This window comes from Rana temporaria, chromosome 7 (genome assembly GCF_905171775.1).
Source record: "Rana temporaria chromosome 7, aRanTem1.1, whole genome shotgun sequence".
Taxonomy (NCBI): Eukaryota; Metazoa; Chordata; class Amphibia; order Anura; family Ranidae; genus Rana; species Rana temporaria.
This window is the reverse complement of record NC_053495.1, coordinates 209,232,408-209,253,595: the sequence shown is the minus strand read 5'-3', so window position 1 is coordinate 209,253,595 and position 21,188 is coordinate 209,232,408. Positions and strand designations below refer to the sequence as shown.

The following is a 21,188-nucleotide window of genomic DNA, read 5'->3' as shown; positions in this document are numbered from 1 at the left end:
ATCATCCCCCTCTGCCACCGACACCACCTGCTCCATCCCCGTCTGCCACCGACACCACCTGCTTCATCCCCGTCTGCCACCGACACCACCTGCTCCATCCCCCTCTGTCACCCATCTCCCTCTGCCATCATCCCCATCTGCCACCAGCACCACCTGCTCCATCCCCCTCTTCCACCACCCCCCTCTGCCACCCATCTCCCTCTGCCATCATCCCCCTCTAACACCCATCCCCGTCTGCCACCAGCACCACCTGCTCCACCCCCCTCTGCCACCACCCCCCTCTGCCACCCATCTCCCTCTGCCATCATCCCCCTCTGCCACCAGCACCACCTGCTCCACCCCCCTCTGCCACAATCCCCCTCTAACACCCATCCCCGTCTGCCACCGACACCACCTGCTCCATCCCCCTCTGCCACCATCCCCCTCTAACACCCATCCCCGTCTGCCACCGACACCACCTGCTCCATCCACCTCTGCCACCAGCACCACCTGCTCCATCCCCCTCTGCCACCAACACCACCTGCTCCATCTCCCTCTGCCACCAGCACCACCTGCTCCATCCCCCTCTGCCACCAACACCACCTGCTCCATCCCCCTCTGCCACCAGCACCACCTGCTCCATCCCCCTCTGCCACCAGCACCACCTGCTCCATCCCCCTCTGCCCCCACCCCCCTCTGCCACCTGCTCCATCCCCATCTGCCACTAGCACCACCTGCTCCATCCCCCTCTGCCAGACTGCCACCATCCCCCTCTGCCACCATCACCTGCTGTCACCGTCGGCTGGGCTGTCACTCTTTCCCCCACTTCCCCCTGTTCCCCCTGAGGACTCCGGAATCTGGATTGCCTGGCCATGGATGCAGGCTCCTCCATTCCGCCGCTGCGTGCTGCTCAGCCTCCGAGTCCTGCTGCTCCAGTGCTCCTGGTTAGTGTTACAAATTTAAATGCGGGCGCGCGTGGCGAGATGTGCTAACGCATCACTCGCCTCGCCAGTAAAGCACGCCAGCGCCGCACAGCCTCTGAGATCCTTCCCCTCCCCGCCGTCCAAATACAGGATCTGTTCAGCAAGCTCCGGAACTGCGCACGCCGCATTCCCGCTATTACGGGCAGGAAAAAAAGTGCCCGTTTTTACGGGCTGCTCGTAAAACTTCGGGTGGTTGGCAACACTGACATCCCCCCCAAATATGTGATTTGGGGGATGCGATTTTAGGGGTAAACCTGTTCTAATGGGGCATGTCTGTTTTCTGGTATCTTTTTAGCTACTTTGTGATAAAGCAAGAAATTAAACACCTTGTAGTATACTCCGAGCCCCTTACAGGTGTACTGCCTGTACCCCCCTGTCTGTACCCCCCTGCCTGTACCCCCCTGCCTGTACCCCCCTGCCTGTAGTGCAGACCAAGCTTCCTAGTCACTAAAATTGTCCTTTCCCACTCACGTCCTTTATTATTGGCCTGTCCCTGTGATGGGCAGCCCTGCTAACCAATAGTAAAGCATAAGAGGAGGACTTAGAGCCAGTTTTGGGGATCCCCGGGCATTAGAGAGATATCTTCCTGACATGATGAGGGCAACTGATGCTTCATTCTTGTGTCTGACATCTCCTGGCAGGACAAATGGGATCCATTGTGCAACAAGGAGGAATCGGTGGAGCTTTTCCAGTACGTCAGTCTCATGACCCTGGACAGCATCATGAAATGTGCCTTCAGCTACACCAGCAACTGCCAGACTGACAAGTGAGTTCCATCAGCAGCAGCTGCTTCCTTCTATACACTGTCAATGCAAAAACGCCCCCTAGTGACGTCAATGCAAAAACGCCCCCTAGTGACGTCAATGCAAAAACGCCCCCTAGTGACGTCAATGCAAAAACGCCCCCTAGTGACGTCAATGCAAAAACGCCCCCTAGTGACGTCAATGGAAAAACCCCCTAGTGACGTCAATGCAAAAACGCCCCCTAGTGACGTCAATGCAAAAACACCCCCTAGTGACTTCAATACAAAAACACCCGCTAGTGACTCCAATGCAAAACGCCCCCTAGTGACGTCAATGGAAAAACGCCACCTAGTGACGTCAATGCAACAACGTCCCCTAGTGACGTCAGTGCAAAAACGCCAACTAGTGACATCAATGCAAAAATGCCCCCTAGTGACTCCAATGCAAAAACGCCCCCTAGTGACTCCAATGCAAAACACCCCCTTGTGACGTCAATGCAACAACACCAACTAGTGACATCAATGCAATGCAAAAATGCCCCCTAGCGACGTCAATGCAAAAACGTCCCCTAGTGACATCAATGCAAAACGCCCACTAGTGACGTCAATGGAAAAACACCCCCTAGTGACGTCAATGCAAAAACGCCAACTAGTGACATCGATGCAAAAATGCCCCCTAGTGACGTCAATGCAAAAACGTACCCTAGTGACATCAATGCAAAAACGCCCCCTAGTGACGTCAATGCAAAAACGCCCCCTAGTGACATCAATGCAAAATGCCCACTAGTGACGTCAATGGAAAAACACCCCCTAGTGACGTCAATGCAAAAACGCCAACTAGTGACATCGATGCAAAAATGCCCCCTAGTGACGTCAATGCAAAAACGCCCCCTAGTGACTCCAATGCAAAAACGCCCCCTAGTGACTCCAATGCAAAAACGCCCCCTAGTGACTCCAATGCAAAAACGCCCCCTAGTGGCTCCAATGCAAAAACGCCCCCTAGTGACGTCAATGGAAAAACACCCCCTAGTGACGTCAATGGAAAAACACCCCCTAGTGACGTCAATGCAACAACGTCCCCTAGTGACATCAATGCAAAAACGCCCCCTAGTGACGTCAATGCAAAAATACCCCCAAGTGGCGTCAATGCAAACACGCCCCCTAGTGACTTCAATGCAAAAACGCCCCCTCGTGACATCAATGGAAAAACGCCAGCCACATTAAATGTAAAACCTGTCACCTGTCCAGGATTCACCTGAACTGTGGCTAACTGTCCGGGGCAGAAGGAACACTCTACAACCCCCCCCCCCCTCCGCCTCTGCCCCCTCCAAAGAGTCGGGCAATCTGTTGATTCGCCACACAGAGCACTAATCAGAAATGGGCAGAGTTTTTGCATTCAGTCCACAAATCATAGGTATTGGAAGAGTTTTTTATTTTGTTAATTATTGTACTGAGGTTTATGCCTGTCTGTGAGAGTCTTACACAGCATTCTAAGCATATTTCATGGGTACAAGAATGTTCGAGATTGGCTTGTAGGAAAGGTGGCAACCCTACATACAGAGGGCCAGATTCAGATAGGTTAGCGGATCTTTCGATCCGCGTAACCTATCTGATTTACGGTCCGCCGCTGCAAGTTTTTTATTCACAAAGCACTTTCCTCAAAACTTGCGGCGGCGTATCGTAAATCCCCCGGCGGAATTCAAATTCCGTGGCTAGGGGGAGTGTACTATTCAAATCAGGCGCGTCCCCGCGCTGATCGAACAGCCATGCGCCGTCCGGAAATTTTCCCAGCGTGCATTGCTTCAAATGACGTCGCAAGGACGTCATTGGTTTCAACGTTTACGTAAATTACATCCATCCGTATTCGCGAACGACTTACGCAAACGACGTAATATATTCAAATTTCGTCGCGGGAACGACGGCCATACTTAACATTGGCTGCGCCTCATAGACCCAGGGGTAACTATACACCGGAAAAAGCCGAACCCAAACGACGTTAAAAAAAAGCGCCGGGCGGTCGTTCGTTTCAGAATCGGCATAAATGCTCATTAGCATATTCAACGCGTAAAAGACACGGAAGCGCCACCTAGCGGCCGGCCTGGAATTGCAGCCTAAGATCCGACGGTGTAAGTCACTTACACCTGTCGGATCTTAGGCATATCTATGCGTAACCTGATTCTATGAATCAGGCGCATAGATACGACCGGCGGAACTCAGAGATACACCGTCGTATCTCTTTGTGAATCTGCCCCAGAGTGTCATGGCGGCTTCTCTTCTTGGACCGTTGCGCTCGCGCACCTTCTGTATGGATTTCATTGTTTTCTGCTGTTTTTGGTTTTATTGAGATGTTGTCCCGTTTGATGTGATAATATTAATCGCCTGGATAATAATAATAAAGACGTTTTATTCCTGAATCTTGTCCCCTTCAGCGATAATTCGTACACCGGCGCCGTGTACGACCTCGCCAGTCTGACGCAACAGCGAATTCGGACCGTCCCCTATCACAGCGACCTCATTTACTACCTCAGCCCTCACGGCTTGCGTTTTCGCCGAGCCTGCCGGATCGCCCATCAGCACACCGGTAAAATGACGAGTTCTGACATTTTTATACATATAATTTACTTTTCAGCTTGTAGACCCGGACATGGAAGAGAACGGAGAAGAGGAGAAAATGGAGAGAAAGAATAGCGCAACAAGGAGATAGGGGGTAAGGGGTGAGCAGGAAGAAGGAGCACATGTGTGAGGTCAGGCGCTGATGTTGGATGAGAAGGCCTGGATCGCAGTCTCTGCTCTAATTCATCCAAAATGTGTTCTATCGGGCTGAGGTCAGGACTCTGTGCAGGCCAGTCAAGTTTCTCCACCCCAAACTCGCTCATCCATGTCTTCAGTTCAGAATATTCATTTGCTTTCCTAACACACCGCTGAGTGAACTGCGAGCGCCCAGCATGGCGCCCGCTGTTCACCCTTTTGGACATCTATTAGAGCCTATGATAGCTCTAATCAGGTGCTTCCAAAAAATACCTCGCCGCTGTAATTCAGGTGCCCGAAAAAGGGGGCGGGTACCTGAATAAGAGGTGGCAGCGGCGACCATAGATAGATTCATGCAGTGCATGAATCTATCTATGATAAAAGAGCGGTGCCAGGAGAGAGGGGGCGGCGCCCGTGTGCCCCTTATTGACGCACCGCCACTGAGTTAGTGTCTTTCCTGTGAGGATGTCTATCTATTGATCAGTTTGGAAATTGTTTTCCGATAAATTAATGTACTTTTCTGGGGCTTAGCGCCAGGACCAGAGTCTTATGCTGCGTGCACACGATCATTTTTCAACACGTATGACGGCACTATAAAGGGGAAGTTCCATGCGGATGGCGCCACCCTTGGGGCTGCTTTAGCTGATTTCGTGTTAGTAAAAGACGATTCGCGCTTTTCTGTCTGTTACAGCGTGATGAATGTGCTTACTCCATTATGAACGCTAGTTTTACCAGAACGAGCGCTCCCGTCTCATAACTTGCTTCTGAGCATGCGCGGGTTTTTAACGTCATTTTAGCCCACACACGATCATTTTTTACAACCCGAAAAAAAACACTTAAGGACCGCCTCCTGCACATATACGTCGGCAGAATGGCACGGCTGGGCACAAGCACGTACAGGTACGTCCTCTTTAAGTGCCCAGCCGTGGGTCGTGGGGCGCGCCCGCGACCCAGTCCGAAGTTCTGTGACCGTGGGACCCGATCGCCGCTGCGATCGGTCCCCAGAGCTGAAGAACGGGGAGAGGTGAGTGTAAACACAGCTTCCCCCTTCTTCACTGTGGCGCTGTCATCGATCGTGTGTTCCCGAATATAGGGAAACACAATCAATGACGTCACACCTACAGCCACACCCCCCTACAGTTAGAAACACAGATGAGGTCACACTTAACCCCTTCAGCGCCCCCTAGTGGTTAACTCCCAAACTGCAATTGTTATTTTCACAGTAAACAGTGCATTTTTAATGCATTTTTTGCTGTGAAAATGACACTGGGGTAGATTCAGTAAGATTTGCACAGTTTTTACGTAGGCGCAGGGCACCGTTTTTGCCCTGCGCCCCGCAAATTATTTGAATTAGGCACGTTCCCGCGCCGAACGTAGTGCGCATGCTCCGTCGGGAAACTTTCCCAACGTGCATTGCGGCAAATTGCTCTTTGAATCTACCCCAATGGTCCCAAAAAAGTGTCCGCCATAATGTCGCAGTCACGAAAAAAATCGCTGATCGCCGCCATAAGTAGTAAAAAAAAAAAAAATATTAAAAATGCAATAAAACTATTCCCTATTTTGTAAACACTATAAATTTTGCGCAAACCAATCGTTAAACGCTTATTGCGATTTTTTTTTTACGAAAAATATGTAGAAGAATACGTATCGGCCTAAACTGAGGAAAAAAAATGTTTTTTTTAATATCTTTTTTTGGGGGATATTTATTATAGCAAAAAGGAAAAAATATTGAATTTTTTTCAAAATTGTCGCTCTATTTTTGTTTATAGCGCAAAAAATAAAAACCGCAGAGGTGATCAAATACCACCAAAAGAAAGCTCTATTTGTGGGGGAAAAAAGGACGCCAATTTTGTTTCGAAGCCACATCGCACGACCACGCAATTGTCAGTTAAAGCGACGCAGTGCCGAATCGCAAAAACTGGCTGGGTCCTTTACCTGCCTAAAGGTCCGGGTCTTAGCCTAAGGTCACACTGCTGCGAATTCAAAATCGCGGTAAAATGCGCGATTTTACGGCGATTTAGCGGCTGCGATTTTGCCGCGATTTTGCCGTGACTTCGGCCGCAATTTAATGTAAATCGCGGCCCGAAATCGCAAAAAGTAGTACAGGAACTACTTTTTGAAATCGCAGATGCGGCGTCGCACTGATTAGGACAGTGCCATTGCCGACAATTGCCGCCGATTTGAGATGCGATTTGACATGTCAAATCGCATCTCAAATCGTTCCAAAACGTACCCAGTGTGAACCAGGGCTCAAGTGGTTAAAACGTCGTTAAAAAATGCAGCATGCTCGGAATTTTTTTTTTTGTCATTTTTCAGAACCCGAAAAAATGCTCTGAAGCCCACACACCATCATTTTAAATGATTTTTTTTTTTAAAACAATGTTTTTTTCATGCCGAAAAATGATCGTGTGTACGCGGCATTAGAACCGTGTACTGGTGGGAGAGGTCATCTCATATCTATAGGTAGATCTCATAACAGGAGACTGATGAAGATTCAGAGTATATTTTTATTTTCTCCAATCAGACAAAGTTATCGAACAGAGAAAAAAACTGCTGGAAAAAAACGAGGAGCTGGAGAGAATCCGGCAGAAGAGACACCCCGACTTCCTGGACATTCTTCTGTGTTCAAAGGTCAGTTTTTTTTTCTTCTTCTTTTTTCTTCTTTTCTTCTTTTCTTCAGTTTTGATCACTTCTCATTGGTATGTCCGGGGAAACCCTTTGTCGGAGCGTTGGACCTTCATTTCCAGATGAGCCTGGAATCCGCATCGCTCCTGAACAGGGCTGGACTGGGACAAAAATTTGGCCCTGGACTTCATCCAGACTGGCCCACTTTGACAGGTCTCTCCCATGGCGGCCGGACAACTCCTGCACCCCCCCCTCCTACTGGCCACCCAAGCCCCCCCTTCACTAGCCACTAGCCGTTCTACTTTATTAGAGTAGAACGGCTGGTACTGGTACTCTTATAGGCAGTACCAGTGGGGAAGCTAGACATTATTTCACCCGGGACAAGATTAGGCAGAAGTGAGAAACTCCCAGGCCATAGCTGTTGAGTCAGCTGTCTGTCCCCTCCCCCATGCTCCTCTGTCGTCCCCCCTGCTCCTCCCCTTGCTTCTCTGTTCCCCCAAGGTGAGCGCTGTGGGGAGGGAGAGGAGGTGAGCGCTGTGGGAAGGGAGAGACAGAGAAGCGGAGGGGGCAGCGGTCCGCTGTCACTGAAGCCGGCCCACCGGGAAACTCCCTGTAGTCCCAATGGCCAGTCCATCCCTGCTCCTGAATCTTCAGATAATCAATGATACTCCTGAAGGAAGTACAAATTCCAAAAGGAGAAACCCCAATGGGGCAGCAGGACTTTCACCACTTGCCGAAGCGGGTAACGCCGATATACGTTGGCAGAATGGCACGGCTGCGCAAGGCAACGTACAGGTACGTTGCTTTGAATTTGCCGCCATGCGGGCGCACGCCCGCTGCAAACTCCGTGACGTGCGACCCGCAGACTCCATGTCCGCCAGGGTCCCGCGATCGTGTCACAGAGCTGCAGAACGGGGAGATGCCTATGTAAACAAGGAATTTCCATGTTCTGCCTAGTGACAGGACACTGATCTACTGCTGTCATCGGGAGCAGTGATCACTGTCATGTCACTTGTAGCCCAACCCCCCCCCCCCACAGTTAGAATCACTTCCTAGGACACACTTAACCCCTTCCTCGCCCCTAGTGTTTAACCCCCTTCCCTGCCAGTGTAATTTACACAGTAATTAGTGCGTTTTTATAGCTCTGATCGCTGTATAAATGTGAATTTTTCCAAAATAGCATCAAAAGTGGCCGATGTGTCCGCAATATCGCAGTCATGATAAAAATTGCTGATCGCCGCCATTACTAGTAAAAAAAAAAAAATATTAATAAAAATGACATAAAACAATCCCCTATTTTTTAGACGCATAACTTTTGCACAAACCAATCAATAAACGCTTATTGCGATTTTTTTTTATACCAAAAATATGTAGAACTGATGTAAACTGATGTGATATTGATGTAAACTGAGGAAAAAATTCGTTTTTTTATAGATTTTTTTAGGGCTATTTATTATAGCAAAAAGTAATATAAATATTATTTTTATTAAATATAAAAAATATTGCTTTTTGTTTTCAAAATGTTCGCTCTATTTTTGTTTATAGCGCAAAAAAAAAAAAACGCAGAGGTGATCAAATACCACCAAATAAAAATCTGTTTGTGGGGGAAAAAAAGACGTAAATTTTGTTTGGTAGTCACTGTAACGGCTACCAAGGCTAGTGAGAGGGTCTCAGCCGTTGGAGACGTCCTTTTCCCTGGCAAGCTGCGATATGCAGGTACCGCCGGTATATCCCATCGAACACCCTTCCAAGAACGAGACGAGGCTACGTTGTGCAGAGTCAAGCAGGACTGACTTTTTAATGGTTCACTCTGAGATTTTATACAGTATTCAAGGCACATGAACAATCAAACTGTCCCCACCCACACATCACACCGTGGGGAAGCTTCAATCACCTTCTTTGAGCTAATTCTAAACATTTCTTCATTACCAGAACTCAAACACAATGATCTCCTTGAATCAATCAGTCTCTAGACTTTCCGGCACCGAGATCTACTTAACATGACCTGGCCGGGCACATTCCTTTCTCAATAGAATTCAATTAACCTTTAGAACAATATACACTCACAGATCATCACTTTAGCATACACCTGGCAGGAGGCTGTTACTACACAAAGGAGAGTCCATTAGCTATGTAAAGGGAATATTAGCATTCAGCAGTGAAAAAGTCCCTTGTATGATTAACCCTTTGAGCTCAGAATACAATGTGGTAAATCCAATTGTAACGAGCCATGCAGTTCTTTGTAGACCTCACTGTAGGAGTATTATAGGATGTCCCGGCAGAATAGTTCATACGTCCGTTACACTGCTCCCCTTTTGTGGAACACTCCGGCAGACCCGGATTGATCCTTTTCGGGTCAACTTGGGGATGTCCGGTCTGCTGTTAGGGTAAAAGTTCCGTTTGCCTGGACAGTCCGTCGGCCTTCCCATTGGCTTACCAGGTCGGTAGCTGGTGGTGAAGGTAAATAATGGAATTCAGTTCTGGAACAGTCACTTGCTTTGTTCTCTCAATGGCTCCCAAAACCTGTTGCTGATGCTCTTGGGACAGATACGGCACCACCTGGATGCAAATCCCATTTAATCTTTTGACAATTTCCGCCTGTTTGTGCATTTCAATGTTCAAGCCACGGGACATCTCATAATACAGGACGTAGTGTCGTTGCATCTCTGATTTCTCACTGGCCAACTTGTCACATTCCCATTTTAGACTGTGATATTGTGCCGGATCTACAGTACATGTCGGGGAAGGTAGTCTTACCCGGGTCTCAGCAGCAAGCAAGTTGATTCCAGCAACTCGGGTGGTCACAGGACAAGCAGCAGCAGGTGTAGGTAAATAAGCCGAAGTCAGAGGGCCAATGTCGTTGCCCAGCACAACTTAAGCAGGTAGGTTGTCCATGATACCAACTGTGGTCTTTCCTGACCCGGCTCCCCAGTCTAAGTGCACCCGGGCGGTGGGTACGCCAAATACAGCACCCCCTGCGACCCGGACGGCAACTGTGCGAGTGGACACGTTCTCTGGCTTTACCAGATGTTTTTGAATCAACGTGATTGTAGTCCCAGTGTCTCTTAGGCCTTGTGCTACTTGTCCATTCACCCGTACCTCCTGACGGTGATGCTGACGGTTATCCGGAGAGGCAGCTTGTATTGGGTCTGCCTCATACAAAATTCCCAGACATTCCTCAGGGCCCCCCTCGGTCTCTAGGCAGTGGGCCGCAGAGGGACGTGTTGGGTGTTGTACGTCTCCAGTTGGTAGTTGTAGCTCTCAAAGGGCAATAACGAGCAATATGTCCCGTGTTGCTGCAGTGATGGCACGTCACCCTCGACGAATCCCGGGGGTAGTTGTTAGGCCCCTGAGGGCGTGGTGGTCCTGGTGGGTCTGGAGCCCGAAACTCTGGGCGTGGGGTGACGGTTGGAGTACGCGGTTCTACCTCATGAGCCAGCCGTGTAGTACCCTGGCTTACTTTCCTTGTTTCCGCGTACTCATCTGCTAGCCGAGCCGCCTCGTTTAAGTTAGCGGGATGGCGATCTCGTACCCAGTCTTGTATGTCTGCGGCCAGGTCTTGGAAGAAATGTTCCATTAGGAACAGCTGCAATACTTCCTCCCCGGTGTTGGCCTTGCACCCTTGGACCCAAAGGGATGCCACCCTTTGTAACTGGTTGGCCCATTCCATGTGGGAGTCCACAGCCCCCTTCTTGGACTCCCGGGAGCGACGGCGGTAGGCTTCTGGAGTTACAGCGTATCGGGTTATCAGCGCCTTTTTAACTTGCTGGTATTGTAAAATATCCTCCGGAGCGAGAGCCCGAAAGGCTTCATTGTCTTTGCCCGACAATTTCCCCGACAAAATAGTGACCCATTGGTCTGGTGGTACCTGGTGTAGTGAGCACTGCCTCTCAAAGTCCGCCAAATATCCATCGATTTCCTCCTCACTTTCTACAAAAGCTTTAAATGCAGTGAACGGTATTTTCTTTCCTGTAGCCGCGGGTGGGGGGGTAGGAACTGCATGTGTAATGGGCTGTCTAGCTCTTAGCAGTTCCAGTTCTTGTCCCCTCTTCGTTTGTATCTCCTCCCTTGCTTCCCGGAACAGCTGGTTTATTAGTTCCACGGACGTTTCTGAATACAAGGATAATCTCCGCTGTACAATCCCAGTAATTACATCTTCTTCGCTGACCGGTGCAAGGGGCTCCGTTCCTTCCATGGATCCATCCATTTCGTCCAGCTCCAGCAGGTCAGCTATCAGCTCCCTCCGTGGTCTGTTGCTGGCGCTCCTACCACGACTCTCTAATAAATCTTTTAGTGTGGATCTTTTCAGCCTGGCGTACTGCGACTCCATTCAGAACTTGCTCTTTGGATAAAAGGACCATCCCGCTGCTGCCAACCAATGTAACGGCTACCCAGGCTAGTGACAGGGTATCAGCCGTTGGAGACGTCCTTTTCCCTGGCAAGCTGCGATATGCAGGTACCGCCGGTATATCCCATCGAACGCCCTTCCAAGAACGAGACGAGGCTACGTTGTGCAGAGTCAAGCAGGACTGACTTTTTAATGGTTCACTCTGAGATTTTATACAGTATTCAAGGCACATGAACAATCAAACTGTCCCCACCCACACATCACACCGTGGGGAAGCTTCAATCACCTTCTTTGAGCTAATTATAAACATTTCTTCATTACCAGAACTCAAACACAATGATCTCCTTGAATCAATCAGTCTCTAGACGTTCCGGCACCGAGATCTACTTAACATGACCTGGCCGGGCACATTCCTTTCTCAATAGAATTCAATTAACCTTTAGAACAATATACACTCACAGATCATCACGTTAGCATACACCTGGCAGGAGGCTGTTACTACACAAAGGAGAGTCCATTAGCTATGTAAAGGGAATATTAGCATTCAGCAGTGAAAAAGTCCCTTGTATAATTAACCCTTTGAGCTCAGAATACAATGTGGTAAATCCAATTGTAACGAGCCATGCAGTTCTTTGTAGACCTCACTGTAGGAGTATTATAGGATGTCCCGGCAGAATAGTTCATACGTCCGTTACAGTCACGTTGCACGACCGCGCAATTGTCTGTTAAAGCGACGCAGTGCCGAATCGCAAAAAGTGGCCTGGTCCTTTGGCAGCCAAATGGTCCGGGGCTTAAGTGGTTAAGCTTTGTTTTTATGTTTTATCATGGGGTAATATTTTGGATGGGGGTAGAAATTATGGGATGCCCAACATGATAGTGACAACACCAGGGACTCTGGTTCTCTTCACCAGTCTCCCCAACTGATTCTCTTCACCAGTCTACCCGACTGACTGTCTTCACCAGTCTACTTGACTGATTCTCTTCACCAGTCTACCCGACTGACTCTCCTCCTCACCAGTCTACCTGACTGACTCTCTTCACCAGTTTACCTGACTGACTCCCTTCAGCAGTCTACCCGACTGGCTCTCTTCACCAGTCTACCCGACTGACTGTCTTCACCAGTCTACCCGACCGACTCTCTTCACCAGTATACCCGACCGACTCTCTTCACCAGTCTACCCGACCGGCTCTCTTCACCAGTCTACCCGACCGGCTCTCTTCACCAGTCTACCCGACCGGCTCTCTTCATCAGTCTACCCGACCGGCTCTCTTCACTAGTCTACCCGACCGGCTCTCTTCACCAGTCTACCGGACCGGCTCTCTTCACCAGTCTACCCGACCGGCTCTCTTCACCAGTCTACCCGACCGGCTCTCTTCACCAGTCTACCCGACTGACTCTCTTTACCATTCTACCCAACCTACTCTCTGGAGATCTCAAAGGGCAAGGTAGGGAAGATTTAAGCACCCCGCTATCTTTCAGAGAGAGCTGCTACAGCTGTCAGTTTCTCCCTTTGTCTGTCCCTGCACCATGCTGTAGCACCTACACTGTACTCCCCATTCCCGTTGCCACTCAGGAAAGCCTTCTGACAACTTCTTCAGTGGTAGGAACCTTCCAGGCCAGCACCTGAGCCCTGGCCCGGGCTAGAGTCCCCCGTGGGCCACCGACATTCTTCTCAGCACTGCATCTCCATCTTCCAACTGACTCCCTGCCCAGTGTGACTCATCCATATTTAAGAGCTCACTTTGTCCCCTGCCAGGCCCACCGCCTGGGGATTGGCTAAGTTCCCCTAAAGACCGAGAGCAACCTTCCTGGCCTCCGCCCTCTAGTCTCTAGAATGTTCTCCAATTTTCTAAAACCAGGGGCAGGCACCAGAGAGCTCTCTGTATGAGTCATGCTGCCCTGAACTCTAATAACCCTGACCCAATTACAGACTCGCTAGTTAAGTATTAGTCAGGATATGGTTTACCTACTCTCGCACTAGTAGCACACTGGAGGGTGCTACAACTGCACCCCTCAATCTATGGGTGACTACAACTCTTGTGTACCTTCTCCTGTTGAATGTAATGTATAAATTGCTTTGTATTGTTTCTGTGTGACGTAGGATGAGAACGGACAGGGTCTGTCCGATGAGGACCTCCGAGCTGAAGTTGACACTTTCATGTTTGAAGGACACGACACAACAGCCAGTGGCATCTCCTGGATCTTGTACTGTATGGCCCAATATCCAGAACACCAGCAGAAGTGCCGGGAGGAGATCCGGGAGGTCCTGGGGGACAGGAAGATCATGGGGTGGTGAGACCCCTTTATTAGCCTTCATGTGAATGAGTATTGATGGGATGACAGAACACCTTCATTTCTGAAACCTGAACTTTGTTTTTGTTTTTTTCAGGGAAGACCTCAGCAGACTTCCCTACACCACAATGTGCATTAAGGAAAGTCTCCGCCTTTATCCACCCGTGCCCTCCGTGTCCAGGGAGCTTTCCAAACCAATCACATTCTTTGATGGGCGATCCTTACCAGCAGGTATGATCACCATTATTGGTGTCAGTGGGAGGAATAGTGCCCCATCATTGGTGTCAGTGGGAGGAAAAGTGCCCCATAATACTGGAACCCTGAGAATCCCAAATCCTGGGAGAAGACACCCCTGACCAGTGTGATGTAGTTGGTGGTAGAAGACACCCCTGACCAGTGTGCTGTAGTTGGTGGTGGTAGAAGACACTCCTGACCAGTGTGATGTAGTTGGTGGGAGAAGACACCCCTGACCAGTGTGCTGTAGTTGGTGGTGGTAGAAGACACCCCTGACCAGTGTGCTGTAGTTGGTGGTGGTAGAAGACACTCCTGACCAGTGTGATGTAGTTGGTGGGAGAAGACACTCCTGACCAGTGTGCTGTAGTTGGTGGGAGAAGACACCCCTGACCAGTGTGCTGTAGTTGGATGGAGAAGACACCCCTGACCAGTGTGATGTAGTTGGTGGGAGAAGACACCCCTGACCAGTGTGCTGTAGTTGGTGGTGGTAGAAGACACCCCTGACCAGTGTGATGTAGTTGGATGGAGAAGACACCCCTGATCAGTGTGATGTAGTTGGTGGGAGAAGACACTCCTGACCAGTGTGATGTAGTTGGATGGAGAAGACACCCCTGACCAGTGTGCTGTAGTTGGTGGGAGAAGACACCCCTGACCAGTGTGCTGTAGTTGGTGGGAGAAGACACTCCTGACCAGTGTGATGTAGTTGGTGGGAGAAGACACCCCTGACCAGTGTGATGTAGTTGGTGGGAGAAGACACTCCTGACCAGTGTGATGTAGTTGGTGGGAGAAGACACTCCTGACCAGTGTGCTGTAGTTGGATGGAGAAGACACTCCTGACCAGTGTGATGTAATTGGATGGAGAAGACAGTCCTGACCAGTGTGCTGTAGTTGGTTGTTGATAATAAGATGTCGTCTTTTCTTGAATGTTTTTCATTTTTTTTATGTACTTTTTAGGTTCTATCGTCAGTTTAAATATTTATTGCATTCAACGGAACCCGGCCGTGTGGGAGGACCCCGAGGTACAGCCCTTCGCCCTCACTACTACTACTACTACTACTACTACTACTAATACCACTACTACTACTACTACTAATACTACTACAAGAGCTCCTCCCCCGCAGAGCATAGATAACAGAAAGTGTAACTAGTAGGTTGTATGTTTTCAAAATGTACAAGCCACCCCCCCCTGCCATTCTGCACCCTCCCAACTCAAATAATAGATAGTACAATGCACCCCCCCCCCACCATTCTCTGCACCCTCCCAACCCCAATAATAGATAGTACAATGCACAACCCCCCCATTCTCTGCACCCTCCCATCCCCTATAATATACAGTACAATGTAGAAATACCTCCCCCCCCATTCTCTACCCTCCCAACCCCTATAATAATAAGGTACAATGTACAACCCCCCCCCCCCCCATTCTCTGCACCCTTCCAACCCCAATAATAGACAGTACAATGTACAACCCTCCCCCCTGCCATTCTGCACCCACCCAACCCCAATAATAGACAGTACAATGTATAAACCCCCCCCTGCCATCCTGCACCCCCCCCAACTCCAATAATAGATAGTACAATGCACAACCCCCCCCCCCGCCGTTCTGCACCCCCCATTTCCAATAATAGACTGTACAATGCACAACCCCCCCTGCCATTCTGCACCCCCCCAACTCCAATAATAGACTGTACAATGCACGACCCCCCCGCCATTCTGCACCCCCCCCAACTCCAATAATAGACTGTACAATGCACACACCCCCACCATTCTGCACCCCCTCAACTCCAATTATAGAAAGTAAAATGTACAACCTCTCCATTCTCTGCACCCTCCAAACCCCCATCATACATAATAAACAGTACAATGTACAACCCCCCCACCCTACACCCTCCCAACCCCAATAATAGACAGTACAATGTACAACCCCCCCCCCCCATTCTCTGCACCCTCCCAACCCCAATAATAGACAGTACAATGTACAACCCCCCCCCCCCCCATTCTCTGCCCCCTCCCAACCCCAATAATAATAAGGTACAATGTACAATCCCCCCCTCCTATTCTCTGCACCCTCCAAACCCCAATAATAAACAGCACAATTTATAAATCACCCCCCCCCCCCATTCTGCACCCTCCCAAACCCAATAATAGACAGTACAATGTACAACCCCCCCCCATTCTCTGCGCCCTCCCAACCTCAATAATAAACGGTACAATGCAACCCCCCCTCCCCCCACTCTGCACCCTCCCAACCCCAATAATAATAAGGTACAATGTATAAATCACCCCCCCCCAATTCTGCACCCTCCCAACCCCAAAAATAAACAGCACAATTTATAAATCCCCCCCCCTCATTCTGCACCTTCCCAAACCCAATAATAGACAGTACAATGTACAACCCCCCCTCCCCCCACTCTGCACCCTCCCAACCCCAATAATAATAAGGTACAATGTATAAATCACCCCCCCCCAATTCTGCACCCTCCCAACCCCAAAAATAAACAGCACAATTTATAAATCACCCCCCCTCCATTCTCTGCACCCTCCCATCCCCAATAATAATAAGGGGGGGGGGAGATCCGCGCTGCCCAACACAGGCCTGGATGTGCACCCGTTGTGGATCAGGGCCGGGGACGTCTTTTAGTCAGCAGTAAAAATTCAAAAAACTATTTTTAAAATGAAAACGAAACATTAACAATAAAATAACGATTTCCCTTCTGATGTCGGGAAATGTCACCTTCATTATCAGCGAAGCTTTGTGAAGGATTTGTCTTCTTACCTCCCCCCCTCCCCCCATGTGATATCATTTACACCGAGTAACATTCATCTCTGTATTGCAGGAATTCGATCCTCTTCGGTTTTCCCAGGAGAATTCTGCCAAGCGCCATTCCCACGCCTTCGTTCCCTTTGCAGCCGGACCCAGGTACGTCACAAATCCGTATGCCGGGTTTCCTCCTAACCCTATAGAGAATATTCCACGCAATCTCCAAAAAATGGACTGGACAAAATGATTGGCACCCTCAATTTAATATTTGGTAGCACACCCCTTGGGAAAAAATAACAAATCCATCATTTACCGTAACCATCAATGAGCTTCTTCCACCTTTCTTTTGGTGGCGGCCAGCGACTTGTAGTGGGACCGTGACATTGCAGCGGACAATCTAACACTAACTGACACTTCGTGGGAACCAGTGACTCTAATACAGTGATCAGTGGTAAAAAATATGCACTGTCACTGTACTAATGACACTGGCTGGGAAGGGGTTAAACATCTAGGGCAGGGGTCAGCAACCTTTTTCCACTTAAGGGCCGGATTCAATGTAAGTGAATGCATGAAGGGCCGTATTCACCTGCTAATAAATTAAGGTAATAATTTGGACCCCTTTACATTACACAGCCCCCCCCCCTTACAGAGTTACAGAGGAGGTCTAGGGCTAGAATTATTGCTCTCGCTCTAACGATCGCAGCGATATCTCACATGTGTTGTTTGAACATCGTTTACATTTGCGGTCGCAAATTACGTATGCTTTTTCTTACTTATTTCATAATTATTATTTTTTTACACTGTCCCTTTAAAATAAAAACATTCTGATCACTTTTATTGCTGTCAGAAGGAATGTAAACATCCCATGTGACAGTAATAGGTGGTGACAGGTACTCTTTATGGAGGAATCTGGAGTCTATAAGACCCCAAATCCCTCCTTTGCACTTAAAAGCATTTAAAACGCCAAGATTGGTTGTTTTAAATGCTGTAATTTTTTTAATTTGGCTCCTTTAAGCCTTCTGTAAACCGGAAGTGATGTCATGACATCACTTCCTGTTTACTAGATCTGAGACCTGATTAAAGCCATTTCCGGCTTTGTTCGGGTCTCCGGCCAGCTGGCGGACGTGGCCCGGCTGTTCGCTCGGGGTTCCCGGTGATACGGGAGATCCCGGGCAAGCCGAGGAAGGTGGCGGGGGAACTGCTGCTTGGGATAACAGCTAGACATTCGTTTCGTTTCCGAATTCGTTTTTAACAAATTTAGAAAAAATGTGTTTCTTCAGAAATATCGAAATGAACAAAAACCCGTTTCATTTTTCAGAATATTCATAAATTTGATTATTCGTAAATTCGTTAATTTGAAAATTCGTAAATTTGAAAATTCTGCTAATTTACGAATCTTTTAATTTACGAATCCTTTAATTTACGAATCTTTTAATTTACGAATCCTTTAATTTACAAATCTTCTAATTTACGAATCTTCTAATTTACAAATTTTCTAATTTACGAATCTTCTAATTTTACGAATCCTTTAATTTACGAATCCTCTAATTTACGAATCCTCTAATTTACGAATCCTTTAATTTACGAATCTTTTAATTTACGAATCTTTTAATTTACGAATCTTTTAATTTACGAATCTTTTAATTTACGAATCCTTTAATTTACGAATCCTTTAATTTGCGAATCTTTTAATTTGCGAATCTTTTAATTTGCGAATCTTTTAATTTGCGAATCTTTTAATTTGCGAATCCTTTAATTTACGAATCTTTTAATTTACGAATCTTTTAATTTACGAATCTTTTAATTTACGAATCTTTTAATTTACGAATCTTTTAATTTACGAATCTTTTAATTTACGAATCTTTTAATTTACGAATCCTTTAATTTACGAATCCTTTAATTTACGAATCCTTTAATTTACGAATCCTTTAATTTACGAATCCTTTAATTTACGAATCTTTTAATTTACGAATCTTTTAATTTACGAATCTTTTAATTTACGAATCTTTTAATTTACGAATCTTTTAATTTACGAATCTTCTAATTTACGATTCCTAAATTCGAATTTCAGAAATTTGAAAATTTGAAAACCCAGAAAATGTTAAATCTGAAATAATAACTAATTTAACTATTACTAACTTTTAAATTACAGGTATTGGAATTTATTTTCAAATTTGGCTGTTAGTGAACAGAACTAATACTAATTTATCCGAAGTTACTAATTATCTGAAATAATGAATGCCGCATCTAAACAAATGGAACGTAAAGAATTAATAGTAATAAGTAACAATAATAATAATAAAAACGTTTTTTTTTTATTATTATTTATTAATTTGTTCCGTTCCATTCATTTAGATGCGGCATTCATTATTTCGGATAATTCGAAACTTTGTATAATTTCCTATTCGTTACGTTCACTAACAGCCAAATTTGAAGGGGAATTCCAATATCTATAATTTAATAGTTAGTTATTATTAGTTAGTTATTCTTTCGAATTTTCTTTCTTATTTTCAGATTGCGATCATAACGAATGACCCGAAAAACGAATAAAAACAAAAACTAACACATTTTTCAACAGTGCACATGTCTAGGGTGATTTAAAGGGTTAACTGTGTTCCTAGCCAGTGTTTATGTGTATTATGTGCTTTGCAGGGAAAGTAAATCCATCACATCCCCCGCTGACAGGACGGAGCTCTGCATTGGTTACATAGACAGAGCTCTGTCCCGTGTCTCTCCTCGCCGATCAGATATTGCCGGCGGACATCCATTGGCCGAAACCCAACAGATTGGCTTGTGCTGTGAGTAATCAGTTTGACAGTTTAGTTGAGGACGCAAGCAGATGTGACAGTTGGCAATCCCGGCATTCCAGGAATTTAACTGCTTTTTGAAACCGTTAAATTGATGGGTTTAGTTCCGCTTTATTGTTTACTGCTGCTCGGGGCTTCAGCAAAATGGCCGCCTCTAGCAAGAAGAAACAGGAGCAATGCTGGAGGCAATTTACAGCAAACACTAATTTTGGTGGCAGAATTATTAACGTGGAATGGATGTTCCTTGTTATAGAACAGGGCTCAAAATTTCAAGTCCTGAGCTACTAGCCAGGCCTCAAAGCGTACTCGCCACCAGTTGCCCCCCAAACTCCTACCATGTCCCGCCCCTAGACATGCCCTCATAAATGATCTCATTAAATTACACTTAAATGATTTATGCAGAATTAAGTTATAAAAATAAATATTAACATGAACTTTATCCGTGCCCAAAAATGCAGCCATGTCTACCAATGCAGCCACGTGTCCCCAGTGCAGCCACGTGTCCCCAGTGCAGCCACGTGTCCCCAGTGCAGCCACGTGTCCCCAGTGCAGCCACGTGTCCCCAGTGCAGCCTACCTGTGCTGAGTGAGAGGAGCCGGAGCCGCCGCCTGGTTGTTCAAAGCGCGGGGAACATAACAGCTTTCAATTCAATAGCTGTGTTCCCCGCCGCGAGCCGTCATGTACAGCCCCTCCCCCTTGTCCAGGAAACTTTGATAGACAGATCACCCGTCCAATCCTGGGAAGGGTGATCTGTCTATCAAAGTGACCGGACAAGGGGGAGGGGCTGTATATGGCGGCTCGTGGCGGGGAACACAGCTATTGAATTGAAAGCTGTTATGTTCCCCGCGCTTTGAACAACCAGACGGCGGCGGCGGCTCCTCTCCTTGCTCGCCCCCCTTGCTCCCAGGCTGCCCACACTCGCCAGCCCTCAAAATTTACTCGCAAAATACGAGCAGGCGAGTGTAAATTTTGAGGGCGGTTATAGAACATTATTTTTTATCAAGTTGTTATGGGTAGAGTTCTACTTTAATGTGAAGCTTCTTTTTTTTTATCCTGCCCAGGAATTGCATTGGACAGAACTTTGCCATGAATGAGATGAAAGTAGCTGTGGCGCTGACCTTGAACCGATTTGAGCTGTCGCCCGATCTCTCCCAACCCCCCCTGAAACTGCCGCAGCTGGTCCTGCGCTCCAAGAACGGCATTCACGTGTTCCTGCAGAGAGCCGAGTGACGGAGGATTTAGCTGTCAGATCCACACTGGAGATTTCCTTTCAGTTTATTTCCCTGTAATGACACCCCAGCAAAGTACAATAAAGAAATCCTGTTGTTGGCTCTTCCCTGCGTCTGACCTTTCAGGCTTGATGTCATAGTTGCTCCTCCTTTCAGGGCTGCAATAAGAATGCTGTAACCTACCTGCAGTGTGTGTTAAGGTAAGTTTCTGCTAGAAGTGTGTAGCGCTACCACTACTCATTCCAGCATTCTGGTTTTGGCCGTGGCATTCTCCCTGTCTGTCCATCTGCAAGGTGATTGATGTGGCCAGTCTCTGGGTGGAGACCAAACCTGATATAAGCATGCAGTCTCATGCTTGAGATAGAGTGTATAAGACATGATCAAGCTGCCTGTTTGCCCTGCTCTGCTAGATTGGATTTCCCTATTCCCCTGTGTATGA

General features: G+C 47.6%; 1 protein-coding gene across 1 annotated transcript in view; it reads left to right on the top strand.

Annotated features, from left to right (window-relative positions):
* The window catches only part of LOC120946134 (cytochrome P450 4B1-like), a 30,060-nt gene extending 9,204 nt beyond the window's left edge, over positions 1–20,856 (top strand). The window contains exons 5-12 of the mRNA XM_040360930.1: positions 1,604–1,728; positions 4,134–4,285; positions 6,977–7,083; positions 13,528–13,718; positions 13,816–13,949; positions 14,907–14,971; positions 16,790–16,872; positions 20,582–20,856. Coding sequence (XP_040216864.1) covers positions 1,604–1,728; positions 4,134–4,285; positions 6,977–7,083; positions 13,528–13,718; positions 13,816–13,949; positions 14,907–14,971; positions 16,790–16,872; positions 20,582–20,750 — 1,026 coding nt within the window. The 3' untranslated portion in view covers positions 20,751–20,856. The remainder of the gene's footprint in view (positions 1–1,603; positions 1,729–4,133; positions 4,286–6,976; positions 7,084–13,527; positions 13,719–13,815; positions 13,950–14,906; positions 14,972–16,789; positions 16,873–20,581) is intronic.
* Positions 20,857–21,188: the final 332 nt, after the last annotated feature.